This window comes from Lynx rufus, unplaced genomic scaffold (assembly GCF_022079265.1).
Source record: "Lynx rufus isolate CCGP_SWC_20201006 ecotype Redwood Valley unplaced genomic scaffold, mLynRuf1.p SCAF_27, whole genome shotgun sequence".
Taxonomy (NCBI): Eukaryota; Metazoa; Chordata; class Mammalia; order Carnivora; family Felidae; genus Lynx; species Lynx rufus.
Genome location: NW_025814842.1, coordinates 8,858,893 through 8,874,939, shown reverse-complemented (window position 1 = coordinate 8,874,939; position 16,047 = coordinate 8,858,893). Strand labels below are relative to the sequence as shown.

At 60.1% G+C, this 16,047-nt stretch overlaps 2 protein-coding genes across 3 annotated transcripts; one reads left to right on the top strand and one right to left on the bottom strand.

The window, feature by feature from the left end:
• Positions 1-224: 224 nt before the first annotated feature.
• Positions 225-3,707, top strand: POLR2J (RNA polymerase II subunit J). Its single transcript, XM_047089428.1, has 4 exons — positions 225-331; positions 1,445-1,534; positions 2,736-2,910; positions 3,502-3,707. Exons 1-4 carry the CDS (start codon positions 279-281, stop codon positions 3,535-3,537), a joined length of 354 nt encoding a protein of 117 aa, XP_046945384.1. The 5' UTR covers positions 225-278; the 3' UTR covers positions 3,538-3,707.
• Positions 3,708-3,986: 279 nt separating this feature from the next.
• On the bottom strand, positions 3,987-14,818 carry LRWD1 (leucine rich repeats and WD repeat domain containing 1). Of its 2 annotated transcripts, none has more exons than XM_047089422.1 (16): positions 14,748-14,818; positions 10,514-13,066; positions 9,712-9,946; positions 9,495-9,611; positions 8,908-9,048; positions 8,563-8,667; positions 8,181-8,303; positions 7,979-8,093; positions 7,672-7,781; positions 7,278-7,485; positions 6,701-6,773; positions 6,473-6,613; positions 5,086-5,177; positions 4,550-4,705; positions 4,336-4,448; positions 3,987-4,255 (listed from the first exon to the last, which is right to left on the bottom strand). In XM_047089422.1, exons 2-16 carry the CDS (start codon positions 10,984-10,986, stop codon positions 4,115-4,117), a joined length of 2,343 nt encoding a protein of 780 aa, XP_046945378.1. In that variant the 5' UTR covers positions 10,987-13,066; positions 14,748-14,818; the 3' UTR covers positions 3,987-4,114. The 2 variants fall into 2 exon arrangements, with proteins under 2 accessions (XP_046945378.1, XP_046945377.1); XM_047089421.1 differs by lacking the exon at positions 14,748-14,818 and having other exon boundaries at positions 10,514-11,293; positions 12,330-12,986.
• Between the last annotated feature and the right edge of the window lie 1,229 nt (positions 14,819-16,047).

The following is a 16,047-nucleotide window of genomic DNA, read 5'->3' as shown; positions in this document are numbered from 1 at the left end:
AGCACCGCGAGCGGAGGCCGAAGCGCGCCCACAGGGGAACGAGCACAAGGAACCGACTCCGGGTTTACGCATGCGCAGAACCACCAGCCCCCGCCCCCGCCTTCGGTCCCACGGGCTTTTCTCGTGCCTGCGGTACATCCTCCGGGCCGATAGGGGGCAATCAGCCGGTCTTCACGCGGGTTCGGCCTGGCCGGAGTAACCCGGAAGCAGCCTCTAACCCGGAAGAAGTGGTGTTATAGGATTCTGCCGGCGGCGGTGGTGGCGGCTGCGACGCTAGGATGAACGCCCCTCCCGCCTTCGAGTCGTTCTTGCTCTTCGAGGGCGAGAAGAAGTAAGTGGAGGCGGGGCGGGCCGGGGGTCGCGGGCAGAGTCTGGAGCTCCTCCGGCTCGTCCACTGCCGGGAGGACGGAAGCAGCTTTTACTGGGCGTCCCGTCCGCTTCGCCCTGCGTACGCCAAACTTGAGACTGCCCTGCCGGGCGGTGGTGAATGTCTCCATTCTGCAGAGGAGGAAACTGAGGCTCAGAGAGGCTGAGTAACTGCCCCGGCACACAGGAAGTGGCGGTCTGTATCGGAACTCAGGGTACCTGATGCCAGAGTGCTTTTCCTCTGGGATCCGACAGCCTCCTCATTTCTCTTCCTGGCCGCCGCTTTCATCCTCCTGATGCAGCCAGAGTGATGACTCCTAGGCTCTAGTCCGATCTTCACTCGCCCGTGGGGAACCCTGGGTGACCCCTTGCCTGCAGGGGGAAGGAGAAGGGTGTCTCGTGGTCTCAGACTGGGCTTGGCTCCTGGATACCCCACTTAACGTCTCCATACCTTTGGGCAAGTGACTTAATCTGCTTGAAGCCTCCTCTGGAAAATGGGCTTCTTGCTGTATTCAATCACAGGATTTTCTCTTAGGGGAGCTTAACGAGGTAATTTACGGAAAGCCAATTAAGCATCGGCTTTTCCTTCTCTTAACAGCCTGGCATGCAGGGAGGGCTCTGTGGTCTAGCCCTTACCAGCCACTTAGTCTCCCTTGGGAGCAGAGGCTGTCCACTGGGGCCCATTTTGCCCCCCAGGGGGGCTTTGGCAGTGTCTGCATTTTTCGTTGTCATGAAGGGGGTGCTCCTGGCAGTTAGTGAGTAGGGACCAGGGATACCGGTCGTGTCCTGCGGTGTACAAGACAGCCCCCGACAAAAACGAATTATCCGCCCTTAAATGCCAGTGGTGCCAAGGTGGAGGAACTCTGCTTTAGGAACAAGGAACAGTCCAGAGTAGGTGAGGGTCCCGGCAGAATCAGGGCGTAGCCACCCTGCGCGCTGAGTCAGAGGTCTTTATGGTTGAAGAGATTGAGGAAGGCTTCCAGGAGGAGGTAGGATTTGAGCCAGCGTTGAAGGGCAGGGTTTAGACTTGGGGGAGGAGAGACCCTGTTCCCCATCAGTTGCTCTTGTCTCTTCCTAGGATTACCATTAACAAGGACACCAAGGTGCCCAATGCCTGTTTGTTCACCATCAACAAAGAAGACCACACGCTAGGAAACATCATTAAATCGTAAGTTCCAAGGCAAAGGCTCTTGGGCAGTGTTTAGGGGGCTCTCTGAGGCAGAGCAGAAATTCCAGATTTCCTGGTCTTTCTGAGCTACTGGAAGATCTGGGTGCTTGTTCTGGCAGCTCACACGTAAACGTGCATTTTCTGCAGGACACTGACCCGTGTCGGTTCACGTAGCCATGTTTCTGTGTTGGCTCATCTAGCTGAGGAAAGGAAGCGAACGCGCAGGGAGCCAGAGGAGAGCAGACCTACTTGTGTTTTGGGGCTGGGCACGGAGCAGCAGTCAGGATTAGTGGCCCCCCACCCCGGCCACCCCGGTTTGTCACGGTGACCTCAGTAACACCTGGCATGCAAAGATAACACGTGCCAGACTGTAACGTACAGAGTAAAGGAAAGAGGTGGGAGAGAGGCTGTGGTGATCTGGCGCCCCTGTGGACAGAGCGCGGATATTGGTTGGTGGGTGTTTGTTTACGCCGGTGAGATCCCGGCCAGATGCGATTGCTGTTCCGGCCCAAGGATTTGTTTCACTGATGAAAAGCACTATCGGTGAGGCCGGGTCTTTCCGAGGTTTGAGGTCGTGGGCAGGAGCCTGCCCGGTCTCCCGGCTGAAAGGAGGAGGTGGACTTGGCCGCCTGTCTTCTCTCTGGCCGAGTCCTGCCCTGAGCCGGGTGGTGGTGCTCAGGCCCTCCTGGGGCCTCGCCGCTCCCATGCAAGGCGAGGCACGTCCCCCGGGCTTCAGTTCACTTCGCCACAGCCTTGCAGAACGGGGCCCTCTGTGTGTGGGCAGCAGCTGCCAGCCCGTGTTGCCCAGAGGACTTCGATTTCTCCCCCTGCTGCCTTTACTGCTCTCATCGGGCTGGAAGCCGGGCTTCGTATTTTGTGTTCTGGTTTACTGAATCCTGGCTGCCTAGGGAGGGCTCTTTTGACTTCCCTGAGGGAAGTTTTCTGGAAATCCTGCTTACCACGTGGGATTCCCACAGATGTGTTTATGAGAGGCTTCCCCATGTGGTCTATCTTCGAAGCGTTTTCTTTCAGGATTTTTTTGGGGAAATCAAGAGCAGGGAGCCACCTGGGGTCAGCCCCCCGGCTGTATTTGCTTACAGGTTTCAACCCAATGGGAAGATTCCTTGGTGATAGGCCTGGTAATCCCCAGGGGTGCTGGGCTCAGCCTCCCTGCGTCACACTGGCCATCTGTGTGTCCCAGACAGCTGCTGAAGGACCCCCAGGTGCTGTTTGCGGGCTACAAAGTCCCCCACCCCTTGGAGCACAAGATCATCATTCGGGTGCAGACCACACCGGACTACAGCCCCCAGGAGGCCTTCACCAATGCCATCACAGACCTCATCAGCGAGCTTTCGCTGCTGGAAGAGCGATTCCGGGTGAGGAGCCAGCTGTGCGGGGGGCGGGGATGTTCTCGTGCCCACATCCGGGGCAACCATTGGGGGCAGGTGGTGACCGAGCAGGGATGTGACTATAGTCTCGAGCAAGTGCGGACTAAGGGGTTATGGAGCCTGCTGTCTGCACGCATGGGTGGGACCTTACTGAGGGCTCCAGGCTTTCCTTGGGTGCTCTTATGGCCCCTTGGGGCTCCTCCCCCAAGTCTTCTCTGTGGTGCCGGCTACTCTGGTTTGTAAGGCCTGGCTGCTTCCAGGGCATTTCTGGAGGGGGCAGCTCATCCTGGGGTGGGGGTCCCATAGTTAGGGGGGATGGCCACACCTGTCCCTGCAGGGGGGCTCAAAGTCTAGACCCAAGATAGAGCGGGAAAGATCCACGGCTTGTCAGATTTTAACATCTGTGTCATCTGCACCTTGCACAGATGGGGTGGGGCCGCTGCTGACTGCCCGGCTCCCGGGAGAGGGGCCAGGGTGGCAGTTCCCTGGCAGACCTCTGTCAGGGACCCTGGGGTTGTGTTCCTGGCACCCAGCCCCGGGCCTCTCCGGCTAAGTGCTCTGCTGCCCCTCTCTGCTCAGGTGGCCATCAAAGACAAGCAAGAAGGCATCGAATAGAAAGCTGGAGGGGTCTTGCTTGGCACCTGCACTGGAACCTTCTCCAGGCCTCAAGTAGAGAGCTGCTTCCCCAGCTTCGGGGACATCCTGGTGAGCCCCTCCCTCCAGAGCCAATGTGTATGTACATAGAGTCTGTTTTACCTTCCAAATAAAAGTGTGGCAGGAAGAGACCTGGATGTGGGCTAAAGCAAGGTGACCACACAGCACGTGGATTGCGAGGCTCCATGGAGGTAGATGACCTCTTGCACGGTTACTCTGGGGCTGTATTTCAGAGTGGAAGGCTCAGAGTTTTGTCTGAGAAGGTGGCGCGATCCCTCATTCTAGACCAACAACAGCAAAGCTGGGGGGGGGCCAGGGAGGCAGTGCTTCCAGGAGTCCCTCAGCTGCCAGGTCCGCCTGCCCGTCTCAGACTAGGAACGCCAGACGGGGCCACAAACCGCTCTCCAGTCTTCTCTTAAACAGTAGAGACTTTAATAAAAACATTCGCCGATAAAAAGCTCCCTGTCATTAGCCCCAAAGCTGAATAAGTTAAGTTGTGTCCCTGGTGCTCCGCGACAGGCAGGAGGCCCTGCTCTGGCTACGGTCTCTTCCAGATGGCCACGATATTGGAGTCTGTCAGAGCGGTGAGGTAGGTAAAGGTGGGGTTGGCCACCACTGTGTTCACCATGGTCTTGGTCACCATCTGGCCGAGGGCCCAGGGCTGGGGCCACTTAAGGATCTGGGGGGAAGAGAGGGGGGCTGGGCTCCCACTTCCTACACAGCAGTCCCGGCGGCAGGAGAGGGACTCGCGGTGCCTACCTGCGTCGGGGCCTGCGGAGCTGCTGGCAGTGGAGGCTGCTGGGTCAGGATGTGCCTGACGTCATAGACCCACACGTTGCCCTCCTCGTCTCCACACAGCACGATGCCCTCATCTGCCAGGACACACACGTTGAGATCGAAAGGTGGGGCAGAGCTCCGGGAGGTGGAGGGCGGGATGGGGCGGCTGGGGGGGGGGGGGGGGGAAGAGGCTCACCAGGACAGGTGCTGAGCGAGAAGTAGGCCAGCTTGGTGGGTGACCACTGCAGCCGAGCCAGGACCACCACCGCTAGTGTGGACTGCTTGCCCCGGCCCACCCACGTCTGGCTCCAGCTCCATAGGCAGATGGTGCCCAGGCTGTTCCCCTTGGAGGCTGCGGGCGAGAACTGGGGTTGGCCCTCTCCACAAACACTTCTGTCGCATAGCGGGGACCCCTCAGGAGCCCCTAAACCCCAGCCCAGGGAGGGGCGCCTGAGTGGCTCAGTCGGTTAAGCATCCGACTCAATCTCATCCCAGGTCACGATCTCACAGTTGGGGAGTTTGAGCCCCACGTCGGGCTCCGCACTGATGGTGCAGTGCCTGCCTGGGATTCTGTCTCTCCTCTCTGCCCCTCTCCCGCTTGTGCTCTCTCTCAAAATAAAAAAATTTTAAACCAAAAAACCCAGCCCAGGGAGAAGCGACCCACAAAGGCCTTACCGGGGCCTATCCTTGGTTCTCAGGCAGCCAGGCTGTCCCTGAGCAGGGCTCACTCACCCACGACATCCTCATTCACAAACGCCAGCCCGTCCACTCTCCGCCCTGGTGCCTCCGAGCCCTCGGAGAAGACAAACTCCACCTCACACACCCTGCGGGGCAGCAGCAGATGCCGGTCAGCTACCCCTGCATGGACAGGAGCCGTGTGCCTCTAGACGTGCCCTCTGCCCCAACTAGGAGACGCGACAAGATCTGTCCCGGGCCCTGGAGAGGTTCGGCTTTGCCCTGGAAGGGGAGCCAGCACCTCTGGGGACACGGCCACAGGTGGTGGGAACTCAGGAGCAGGAGGGGCTGGTTCTCCCACCCCATCCTGGGGGGCAGGGCCGGGAATGGTCTGGAGAGGCAGGCAGTTCTGGGCCGGTGCCGGGAGCCAGAGGGTGGTGGGAAGTGACTGCTGCACTTTTCCAAGCTGAGAAGCGTATGGGGTCGACGCTGCTTGGAAAGGCCACCCGGCAGCTGCCCACGGTCCCCGTGCCACCTGGAGCCAGATAGGCGGCTGAGGAGCAGCAGACCCATCTGAGGCGTGGGCCACCACAGGGCTTGGACCCCAGACAGATGTGGGTGGGCAAAGGGTAGGGGGCAGGCCCAGGGCTTAACCAGGTGTGGCACAAGGCCACCACAGGCACTGGGCCAGACAACTGCTCCAGCCCGTGCTGAAGCTTCTGGGATTTGCCTCCATGTAGCAGCTGCCTCACTCCTGTCACCCACCTCTAAGGTTCTTCCCAGGCCATCGACTGCATTTAGGACAAAATTCACAATCTTACCGGGGCCGACGGCCAGTGGCCCCGGCCCGACCAACCTCACCACCTCCTGTGCCATCTCCTCCAGCTTCCCAAGCTGGGCCAGACCTCCCAGGTCAGGCAGCTGTCCCCACCCTGTGCACAGGCTGCTGCCTCTGTGTGAGCACCTCCCCCTCTGCCTGACTCCCTGCTAGGCTCACATGGTACCTTAGTCTTCCTTTGCACCTGACCTCACACCTTGGGGGTAACTGGCCATCTTTTTTAATGCCTGTCTCTGCCACAAGGCTGTGAGCCCCGCAAGGGCAGGGATGCTATGCTGAGCTCAGTCTCTGGCCTACCGGGTGGTACAGATGAGCCCCGCGTCTCCCCATTGCCCTCAAAGGTGAGGTGATCACAGCTCAGAGAAGTGACCCGGCCCGGTCCCCCTCCCCCCCACTGAACACCAGGGAAGGAATGGGTCACGAGGCTTTCCTCGAGAGACTGGCAGGAGGTGGGGACAGACCAGACTTGGGAAGAGGCCCCTGAAAACAGCCTCTGGCTGCCCAGAACAGGGCACAGCTTGGGCACCACCCCCGGCAGTCCCGCTCAGGGTCAGACGTCTGGACTGGCCGCGGCCAGGCTTTCGAGGCCTCCCGGGCCGGCCTCACCTCCTCTTCTGAGGCTGGTCCAGCCGCACGTCCCAGCAGCAGCAGCCACCCTCGCAGCCAGCCAGCAGGTAGGCCTCCGGGCAGGACGCCACAGGGCAGAGGCGCAGTGGGATGGAGGCAGCATCGAGTGTGAGCAGCTGGCTGCCGGCAGGTGGGGAAGAGTGTGAGACCGCGGCCCTGTGTTGGCGCCCCGCCCCCCCACCCCCCCCCACCCCTCAGCATCATCACCTGGCCTGGAATTCATAATCGTGGTTGGGCACCCCGACGTCCCAGAGGATGATCCGCTTGTCATAGGAGGCCGCTGGGCAGGGGATGGGAAGGGGAGAGGCGGCTCTGAGGAGGCCCTGCTTCCTCCCGCGGACTCCATTCCAGGCTGAGGCCGTGGTCACAAGGCCAGCCCGAGGCAGGCCGGGCCACAGCTGGGCCACGGAGGGCTCGAGTGCCTACGCTGCCTACCTCGCCCTAATCTAACGTGCCCCACGGCAGGCAGCCATCTTCTTAGGCCTCTGCTCACACATCACCCTTGTCTGGCTTACCACTCTTGGGGGGCAGGGGTGTCCACCCAGGTCACAGAGCAGCCCAGGCTGTGGGAAAGCTTCAAGGCCATGGAGCAGCTGGGGGCAAAGCCAGGATCTGACGCCCTGTCAGTCGTCCGCAAAGCCACGCTGTTTCTACTACGGCCAGAGCAGAGCGTGGCGCCAGCCATGAAGCCCGCCAGCCGCAGGAGCTCCCTACCGTGCTGGGGAGGGCGCACTGAGGCGTCTGGGTGCTGGGGACACCGCAGGGGTGTGGGAGAGGGTCTTACTGAAGAGGTGGGTCTCGTGGGTGGGGCTGAAGCAGAGGGTGGCGATGGCCTTCTTGTGGGCCCGGATGACTCCGCAGCAGAAGCCAGCACGCACGTGCAGCAGCCGGACCAGGCCCCGCAGGCCTGCAGCCGCCAGCACACTCCAGCGCTTCTTGTGGCCTGCCTGCGTGACCACTGTCAGGGCGGTCCAGGCCACCGAGAAGAACTCCTGGGGGAGAGGAGGGAGAGGGCGTCACTAAGGGGCAGGGCTACGTGCGCACGGTGCCTGCTAGGTCAGGCCTGCGGCACTGAAGCCCGGCAGAACAGAGTCACCTAGCGAGCGGGTGGCCGAGCCTGGGCTCCCAACCCCGGCACTCTGCCCACAGTCCCGCACGAGCAGGGCCCCGGCACTCACCTCGCCAGGCGCCTTGTACTTGTGCAGTACGATGCCCGTCTGGCAGTCTATCACACACACGGCCTCCCCGCCACACGTGGCCACGGTCTGTGATGTGGCCCCTGCCTGCCCTGTTGTGAGGGGTCAGCCTAAGTAAAAGCGTTTCCTGTGAGGTTTGCCCCAGCAGCTCCTTCCTGGCCTTGACGACACTTCATGAGCTGTCTCTCGCAGGTCCCCCATCCACCGAGGCGGCCCCCTGACCAGAAAGCTTGTTCCTGCTCGTTCCCTTGGCTGTCACCCTGGCCCTGCCTGCCCCACAAGGATGTACCCTCCTCCCAGGCCGGCTCGAAGGCGCAGGCCCAGAGCTGGGTCTCCAGGTCCCGAGGGCTGTTGTTCTTGCTGTGACACTGCAGAAAGTGCAGGGGCTCCAGGTCCAGGGCAGGCTGTGGGGGCAGAGGTGGGGTTCACAGCTGCCCCAGCCCTCACTCCCTGCCAGCTGCCCAGCTGCTTCCTGGCCCCTGCGAGCTTACCTGGCTGCCATCGGAGCCCATGGGGCTGCCCTCCACATGGGCCGGTGGGGAGGGGCATCCCCGCTTGCTGGGAGACAAGCTGAGTGAGACGTCACCCGATCGTTTCAAGGCCATCGGTCTGGCCTGTGGAGGGGGTCAAGGCTGGGCTGAGAAGAGCCTGGTGACCATGGGCCCATCTGCCCAGGGCTTCCTTCCTCTGCATCACTCTCCCATGGGTGTAGAAAGCCAGGGTTGGCCCAAGGTCAGCTTGAACTCGCCCAGGCATCAGAGGCCATCTCCTGGGCTCATTTCCAGGACCCCTCCCCTTCCCTCCTCTAGTCTCCCTAGGCGGGAAAGGCCAAGACAGGCCTGTGGAGCCTTGAGAGCTGCATGATACACCTACCCTGGGCTCCTGGGCGGCTGTGGCTTTTGAAGGCCTCTCCGGGATGCCGGTCTCATGCACCTGGGTCCCACCAGAGGCCACCAGCGCCTCAGATATCATCTGCACCTATGTGGGGCCGGGACATCAGGAAGCTGGGTACATGCAGTCCTAGGGGCCCCCAGCCCCTCCCCAACTGCTGGGACAAACAGCCTGTGCTTCCCATGCAACCATTAAGTCAGCCTTCCCTGACCCATGCCACTCTCCCATAAATCCTTATGGCCAGAGGCTTCCAGGGCAGCTGAAGGCATGGGAGCCATAGAGGATCTGGGAGAACCAACTCCCAGCACAGCAGGATGAGGGCCATACCCGCCACTGGGTGAACTCGCTGAGGGACTCAGGCCCATAGCGGACGTTCCTGACTGCGGACTTCACAAAGTCAGCCTGGGCCTTCTCTGCCTCCTCCTCTGGGCTCCGTGTGGCCATGAACTTCTCCCAGTGAGCGGTGACCTGCCACCAGAGGGACCAGATTCAAGCCCAGCCCACCCCAGATCTCCTGGACCCTCTGTGGAACCTCTGCATCCAATCTTCTGGCCCCAATTGTCTCCACCTCACTGTCTCCTGGAAGTCTCACTGAACCACAGCCTTCTTAGCTGCAGCATACGCAGTCCTAAACAACCCACACGTGAGCAATTGGCCCAGAGTAAGGTTACTTGAAAGTGTTTTAGCCTCCCTGGCCGGGCCCCGCTCCCACACCTGGAGAGCCAGACCTCTCAGGACGAGAGACCAAGCACCACAGCCAGGCTCAGAGCAACATGTCAGGCTAGGACATAAAGGCCACTCACTATCAGGGCAGAGCACTCCCGTGACCCTCACTCGGGGTTCCCCCAGTGCTGCTCATTCCTCAAGGTCCCCAAGCGTTTCCAAACACCAGAGAAGCCTGCTGGCTCCCTTACCCTGCTGGTCAGCTCCCGGTTTAGGTTCTCCACCTGAGAGGAAGTGGAGGAAGCATCCTTGCCATTGACCTTACGGAGCTTGGGCAGGAGAAAGGAGACTTTCAGGTTGTCACTGACCTGGGGGATGAGGGAGAGTGGCTCAGTGTCCACCTGTGGCTCAGCCCAAGCGTGCCGGCCCTGGGTACGGGGCAGGTGGGGGAGAGGGTACCCTACTTACAGTCAGGAAGGGGTTGCCTTCCAGGCTCAGCTCCTCAAGCTGCGGGAATTGACACAAGGCAGTGACGTCTCCCAGCTGGTTGTTGGCGCAGCGGAGGATGCGCAGGTGGGACAGGCCCAGATTGGCGGGCAGCGTCTCCAGCTGGTTGTTGGAAAGGTCCAGCTCTTGCAGCTGCGTCAAGCGGCTCAGGAGCTTGGGGTCCAAGTGCTCCGAGAGCAGCTTCAGGCCAGACAAGCTGGGTGGGGGCAGACAGGGAGGGCTGAGGGGAGGGGGAGGGGAGAGGAGGAGCCCCCCCCCCCCCCCAGGACAGTCCAGGGTGCCTCCGAAGCCTTTTCCAGCAGAGGATCACCTTCGTGCACAGCTTTTCCTTCTTAAAATCTAGTAACTACTTTACAACTGAGTACAGCTGGCACCTCCAGAACGCTTTCCCTCATCCTCTATGGGAACTCCTCTGTGCTGCCCTGGGCCTCGGGAATTAGCTCAACAGGTTGCTCAATACCCTTTCTGCAGGACTGTCTCCCCCTAAGCCTGGGCCCCCTTCAGGGAAAAGGCCACTCAGGGCCCAGCCGGCCCCTCTCATAACGGCAGCCTTGAGTTTGGCCCGAGTGATCAGCCTCCGCCTAACCGACAAGGCGATAACGGGGCCAGGGAGGGAGTGGGCATGGGTCGCAGACTTTCTTCACTCCCAGCGGGCGACGCAGGCCCGGGTGGCGGGCTGTGTGTCCCCCGCCCCACCCCCCACCCCCCCACCCCCCCACCCCTCGGCCCGGCGGACCCCCGTCGCCCCCGGCCCGCCTCTTACTCCAAGCTCCGGATTTTCCCCAGCCGGTCGCTCTTGGGACGCCCCCGCTGCATGAGCAGCCGCGCCGAGAGGGGGCCCATGGCGAGGAGACGCGACCCGCGCTGGCCGGTCGACGGCACCGGCGTCCGGGCGAGTCCGTGCCTCCTGGAGACCGAAGTTAACGTCCGCTGCTGGCGGAGCTCTGGAGGCGGCGCCGCGCGAGCCCGTCGGGGGCGACGACCGGAAGGAAGCGGCCCGGCGCACCTCGTGCCCCGCGGGCTGACTACGACTCCCAGCGGCCCCCGCGGCCCCGCGCCTGCGCTTTGGCCGCCAGGACGCGGCGATGGCGGCTGCGGCGGTGGCGGCCCCCGAAGTCCTCCGGGAATGCGGCTGCAAGGGCATCCGGACCTGTCTGATCTGCGAGCGGCAGCGCGGAGGTGACCCGCCCTGGCAGCACCCCCCGCAGGTGAGGGTTGGGGGAAGGGCCGTGCCATAACTCCCTTCTTCAGATAGGGAAACTGAGGCCCAAACTGGCTACGAAGATGGGCCCCGGTTCAACCCGTGTCAGAGACGCTCGCCGTGGGGGCGTTGCAGGATCAGATGAGTGCTTTGAGGGGGGTTTGGGTTGGGGAAGGGGCTGGAGTGGGTGCCATCTGACTGCAACTCCCCTCTGAGCCCTGGGGGTGGGGGGTAGTGTGACAGCGGACCTCCACGTAACCCCCGTGGGGCCAGGAGCTTCACGGAGTGGGGAGACGAACCGGAAAGAGGAAAGGATGCCGAAAACCAGGCAAGGCGAAGGTCCTAGAAACCGTTGGGCAGAAGTGGGCAAGGAGGAAATTAATTACAGTTAATTAATGAAAAAGTACTTAGAACCTTTGAGGTGGGCGAGGACATTTCCACTGGGGGAGCTGCTTAGATAAAGGCCTGGGGTAGGTGCGTGTGTTTGGAAGGAGGGTGATGCTTGGGGGGTGGTCAGTGGGGCCTGATCACAGAGGGCTCTGTGTGTGGCTGCTGGATAGCCTGGATTTGTCCCGAGGGCCATGGAGAGCTGCTGAGGGTTTTAAAGGAAGTTAACACGTGAGTTTTAGAAAGATCCTGGGAGGGGGAGGGGAGGATAGGAAAGTATGGAGCCTGGGAAGCCAAGGAAGAAACTGTCACAGTGTCCCTGGCAAAAGGTTGGAAGGGTCAGTGGGAAACAGTATGGTGATTCCTCAGTAAATTAAGAGTAGAATTACTGTATGATCCAGCAATTCTGGGTATACACCCAAAAGAATTGAAAGCAGACACTTGAAGAGAGATTTGTACACCCACATTCACAGCAGCCTCATTCCCAGTAGCTAAAAAGTGGAAGCGATGTAAGCATCCATCAGTGGATGAGTGGATAAACAAAATGTGACACAATATGTACAGTAGAATATTATGCACCTTAAAAGGGAAGGGCATTCTGACACAACATGAATGAATCCTGAGGTCATTATACTGACTGAAATGTCAGTCACAAAAGGGTAAATGTTGTAGGATTCCACTTATATGAGGTTCAGAGAGTAATCAGATTCTTAGAGTCAGAAAGTAGAATGATGGGTGCCTGGGCCTGGGGGAAAAGAAGGAGTTGTGGTTTAATGGGTACAGAGGTTTGCTTTTACGTGATGAAAAAATGCTGGAGATGGGTGCACATCGTGAAGGTTTGGTGGTGAAGGCGGTGAATACGTTTTACGTATATACGTATATATATACACGTATATATATGTATATACGTGTATATATATACGTATATACTTACATGTGTACATATATGTACATATGCGTGTGTACATATATATACTTTTTTTTTTCTTACCGCAATTAAAGCGTGAAAAGTGCCAAAAGTCTGAACTTTGCCTGTGACCATGGGTGTGGAGACACAGGGCACTGTGGGGTAGCACCTGCTCAACTTGATGTCTGTGGGATGAGCAGAAGGTCCAGGATGGCTCCCTAACTGTAACATGTCCTCCATGTGAAGTGCTAGAAGACAGAGGACAATGGGGTGGGTAGCAACGGCCATGAAATGCAAAAGGGGAGGGAGCAGAATTAATTGGGCAGGGAGGGCTTCGTGCTGCCACACCGCTGGGACAAAGTCATGGCCAACCCAGCTGGGAGCTCCGGAGCAGACTGACTGGTAGAGGAGTCCCATGTTGGGTATGAAAAGCCAGACCTGCGCTGAGTCATTGGCCGGGGGCTGCCTGGGACCCGGATGGTCTCTGGCCGAAACCTGGGGCAGATTCTGAAGGCACTGCAGCAGGAGGGGGTCAGCCGGGCACTCCTCCAGGATGACTGGCAAGTTCTCTCCTTCGAAGGGAGATTGAGGCAGTGCCTGTGCAACCACAGAGGAGGGCCGGGCCCGGAGTCCTCCCCACCTCTCCCTCTAGCTGTCCAACGTGCTCGCCCTCCGAACAGCTCCGGGGTCCTTTCCTTTAGACGCTGGGGAGGGCAGGAGACACCCCACAGTGACGCTAGAACAGTGTGAACTCGCGGGCAGCCTTGGGCTGTGCAGCCTTCAGCCGGTTCCTTAACTTCATTCGTCCTGGGTCACCCCATCTTTAAAACAGAACAGAAAATGGTTACATGGATGCTCTTCCCACCTACAGCTGAGGAATGTGACAAAGGAGAGGGCCCCAGGCAGGGCTTCTGCATCACTGCCTCTCTCAGCCTAGTCTGGACTCCAGCTGCTTCCCAAAGTGGCACCAGGGGAGGGAGAAGCTCTCGGCAGGGGCCGCTCCTAAGAAGGGGCCTCCGGAAGGTGCACACACAGTGTGAGGAAGGGCTTCGGCGGCTCCAGGTCCCTCGTCTGTCTTTTGCAGAAAACACACCGCTTCATTTACTACTCTGACACTGGCTGGGCCGTGGGGGCTGAGGAGTCTGACTTTGAAGGCTGGGCCTTCCCGTTCCCTGGTGTGACGCTGATAGAGGACTTCGTGACCCGGGAGGAAGAAGCTGAGATGGTACAGCTGATGGACCGGGAGCCTTGGAAGCTCTCCCAGTCTGGACGGAGGAAGCAGGTAGGATGGCCCAGAGCCGGGGACTCCAGGAGGGCCAGGCTGGCTGGTCAGAGAGGAGTCACCCTGCTGGGCCCCTGCACACTCCTTGCCCCGTGCCTTGCTCACCTCCCTCCCAGCGCCTCTCTCGGCAGCCACAACCCGTGACACCCCCTCACCAGGGCCGCTAGGGGGCGAGCTCCTCTGACCTTGGGGCTCTGGCAGCTGGGGCGTGGGTGTGCTGGAGGGAGGGGCGGAGGGAGGGGCAGAGGAGGGCCCAGCCTGCTCCGCTTCCCCAGACGCACCAGACTCGGTGAGGCGGGGTGAGGCGGGGCCGTAAGGCAGACTGGTGCCCAGCTCAGAGGGTTTCTGGAAGGCTGCCGCTCGCCTTCCCACCAAAGTCCTCTCCCCATCCGTTTCGAGATACTTGGGCCTCCGAGTCCTGGGCCTCCTCTTTGTCAGGAATGACAGCCCCTCTTTTCTGCAGCCTTGTCGGCCAGGACCTGAGAGCCATCCATCGGCCACCTTCTCTCCTTCCCTCCCCCTCCTGTGGGCTTTTCCGTCCCCACTTCGGTGCCTGGCCAGTTATCACACCACTTCCTCTGCTGCTCCTGTGCCCTTTCGTCCCTCGCTATCCTCCTTCCGCTAAACCACAGCCCCCGTCAAGTCTGGCTCCTCTCGCTGGGCGCCTCCCAGTCCTGGCTCTCCAACCCTGAGCTGGGCCGTCCTGCTCTGGAGGTCATGCCAACCTCCCCCAAGGTGGCCCTTTTGCGGCTCTCCTTCCAAACCTTCCCTTTCCCCCCCGCCGGCTCTCCGCCGAGCCCCCTCTGACTCAGAAGATGCTGGCGGGTGTTGCTCCCCTCTCTCTCCGACATTAGTTTTGCCTCAACTGGGTCTTTTCCACCAGACTGCCAGTAAGCTCTAGCTCTCTCCTCTGCGGCCCGATTCCTCAGAAGAGTTGTTTATTCCGTCTCCAGCTCCTCTCCTCCTGTTCCGCTTACTGTACTCAGCACTTCCATCCCGGCCTCTGCGCCCTAAACCCTGTGGCCGACTTTCAGGCTCAGTCCTGGGGCCTCTTCTCTTCCAGACGCCCCCTCGCCGGGCTCCATGAGTCACGGCTCTGACACGAGTGTGTGTTTGCGACTCCCACGTTCGTGTCTCTGGCCGGCTTCTCCCATTTGTCAGACCTGAACTGAGCTTTGAGTCTTCATCCCCACCCCCGTGCCCCCCTGTAGTGTCCCCACCTTGGCAAATTCCAGCTTCCATCTGCTCAGGCTGGCAACCGTGGAGCTTTCCAGATTCCTCGCTGTGTCTCATTGGTAATCCCCATCAGCTCTCTTCCTTCAAACATACTCGGGATCTGAGAACACAGCACCCCTACCACTGCCACCCCCTTAGGTCCCAGCCCCCAGATCTGTCACTGGGATTCCCACAGGAGCTTCCCTTACCCCTCTTCTGTCACTTTCCACTGGAGAGGAAGGTGACCCCCATGACGCCCCCTCAGATGGACTCACTGCTCTGCTACAAATCCACCGGGCCTTCCACCCCAGCCTGGGCTTCCCCTGCTGCTTGGTGCTCCTGGGATGTCCCCACAACAGCCTGCTCGGTACTCCTGAGATGCTCCAGCGTCAAGCCCTCCCTTCTAGCCTGCCACCGCCTGGGGGACCCAGCCACTCAGTCGTGCCAAAGCCGGCAGGAGAAAGATGTTTCCACCAGACATTGCCCCCCTCCACTAGAGGGGGACTGCAGGGGCCAGGAGGCGGTGGATAAATGCTCATCCCTTGGGCCACGGGTCTGAGGTGTATTCCAGAAGCTTCCTCCCTAACACTTGTTTTGGGGTTATTTTTTTTAGATAGAACCCACACACTGTAAAATCTGCCCATTTAACACCTATGGTTTGTTTTGGTATGTTCATAATGTCACACAGCCATCTCCACTGCCTTACTTCTGGAACGTGCCCATCACCCCAGAGGCAACCTGTACCCATTAGCAGTCGCTCCCCATTCCCCTGTCCCCTGGCAACCACTAATCTACTTTCTTTCTGGATTTGCCTGTTCTGGATATTTCATGCAAATGGGATTGTATCACATGTGGCCTTTTACGTCGGCTCCTCTCACTGACCATAACGTCGGCCTGTGTCGGTGCTACGCTATTTGCAGCTGGACAAACAGCTCCTCCGTCGTGTGGCTCTGCCACCACTGCTTCATCCATTTGTCCGACTGCGGACACTGGGTTGTTTCCGCTTTCTGGCCATTGTGCCCTAGTGCTGCTTTGAATGCCCACGTGGCAAGTGTCTGCATGGCCGTGTTTTTGGGACTGGGCGTGGAGCTGGGAGTTTGACTCCTGGGCTGTGTGCTAATTTCTCTCTCGTGGTTCTGATCCCCAGCTTCGATCAGCTTGATGAGGCCGCCTCGGGCTAGCCCGCCCTCCCTCGCCGCTCCTTCTACCCACGTCCCGACCCCTTGGTCTCCCGTCCCAAAACACCCTACCTGCATATGGGCCTTCTGTCTTTAGCTCTGCTTTCGGGGGCATGTAGTCTAAGAC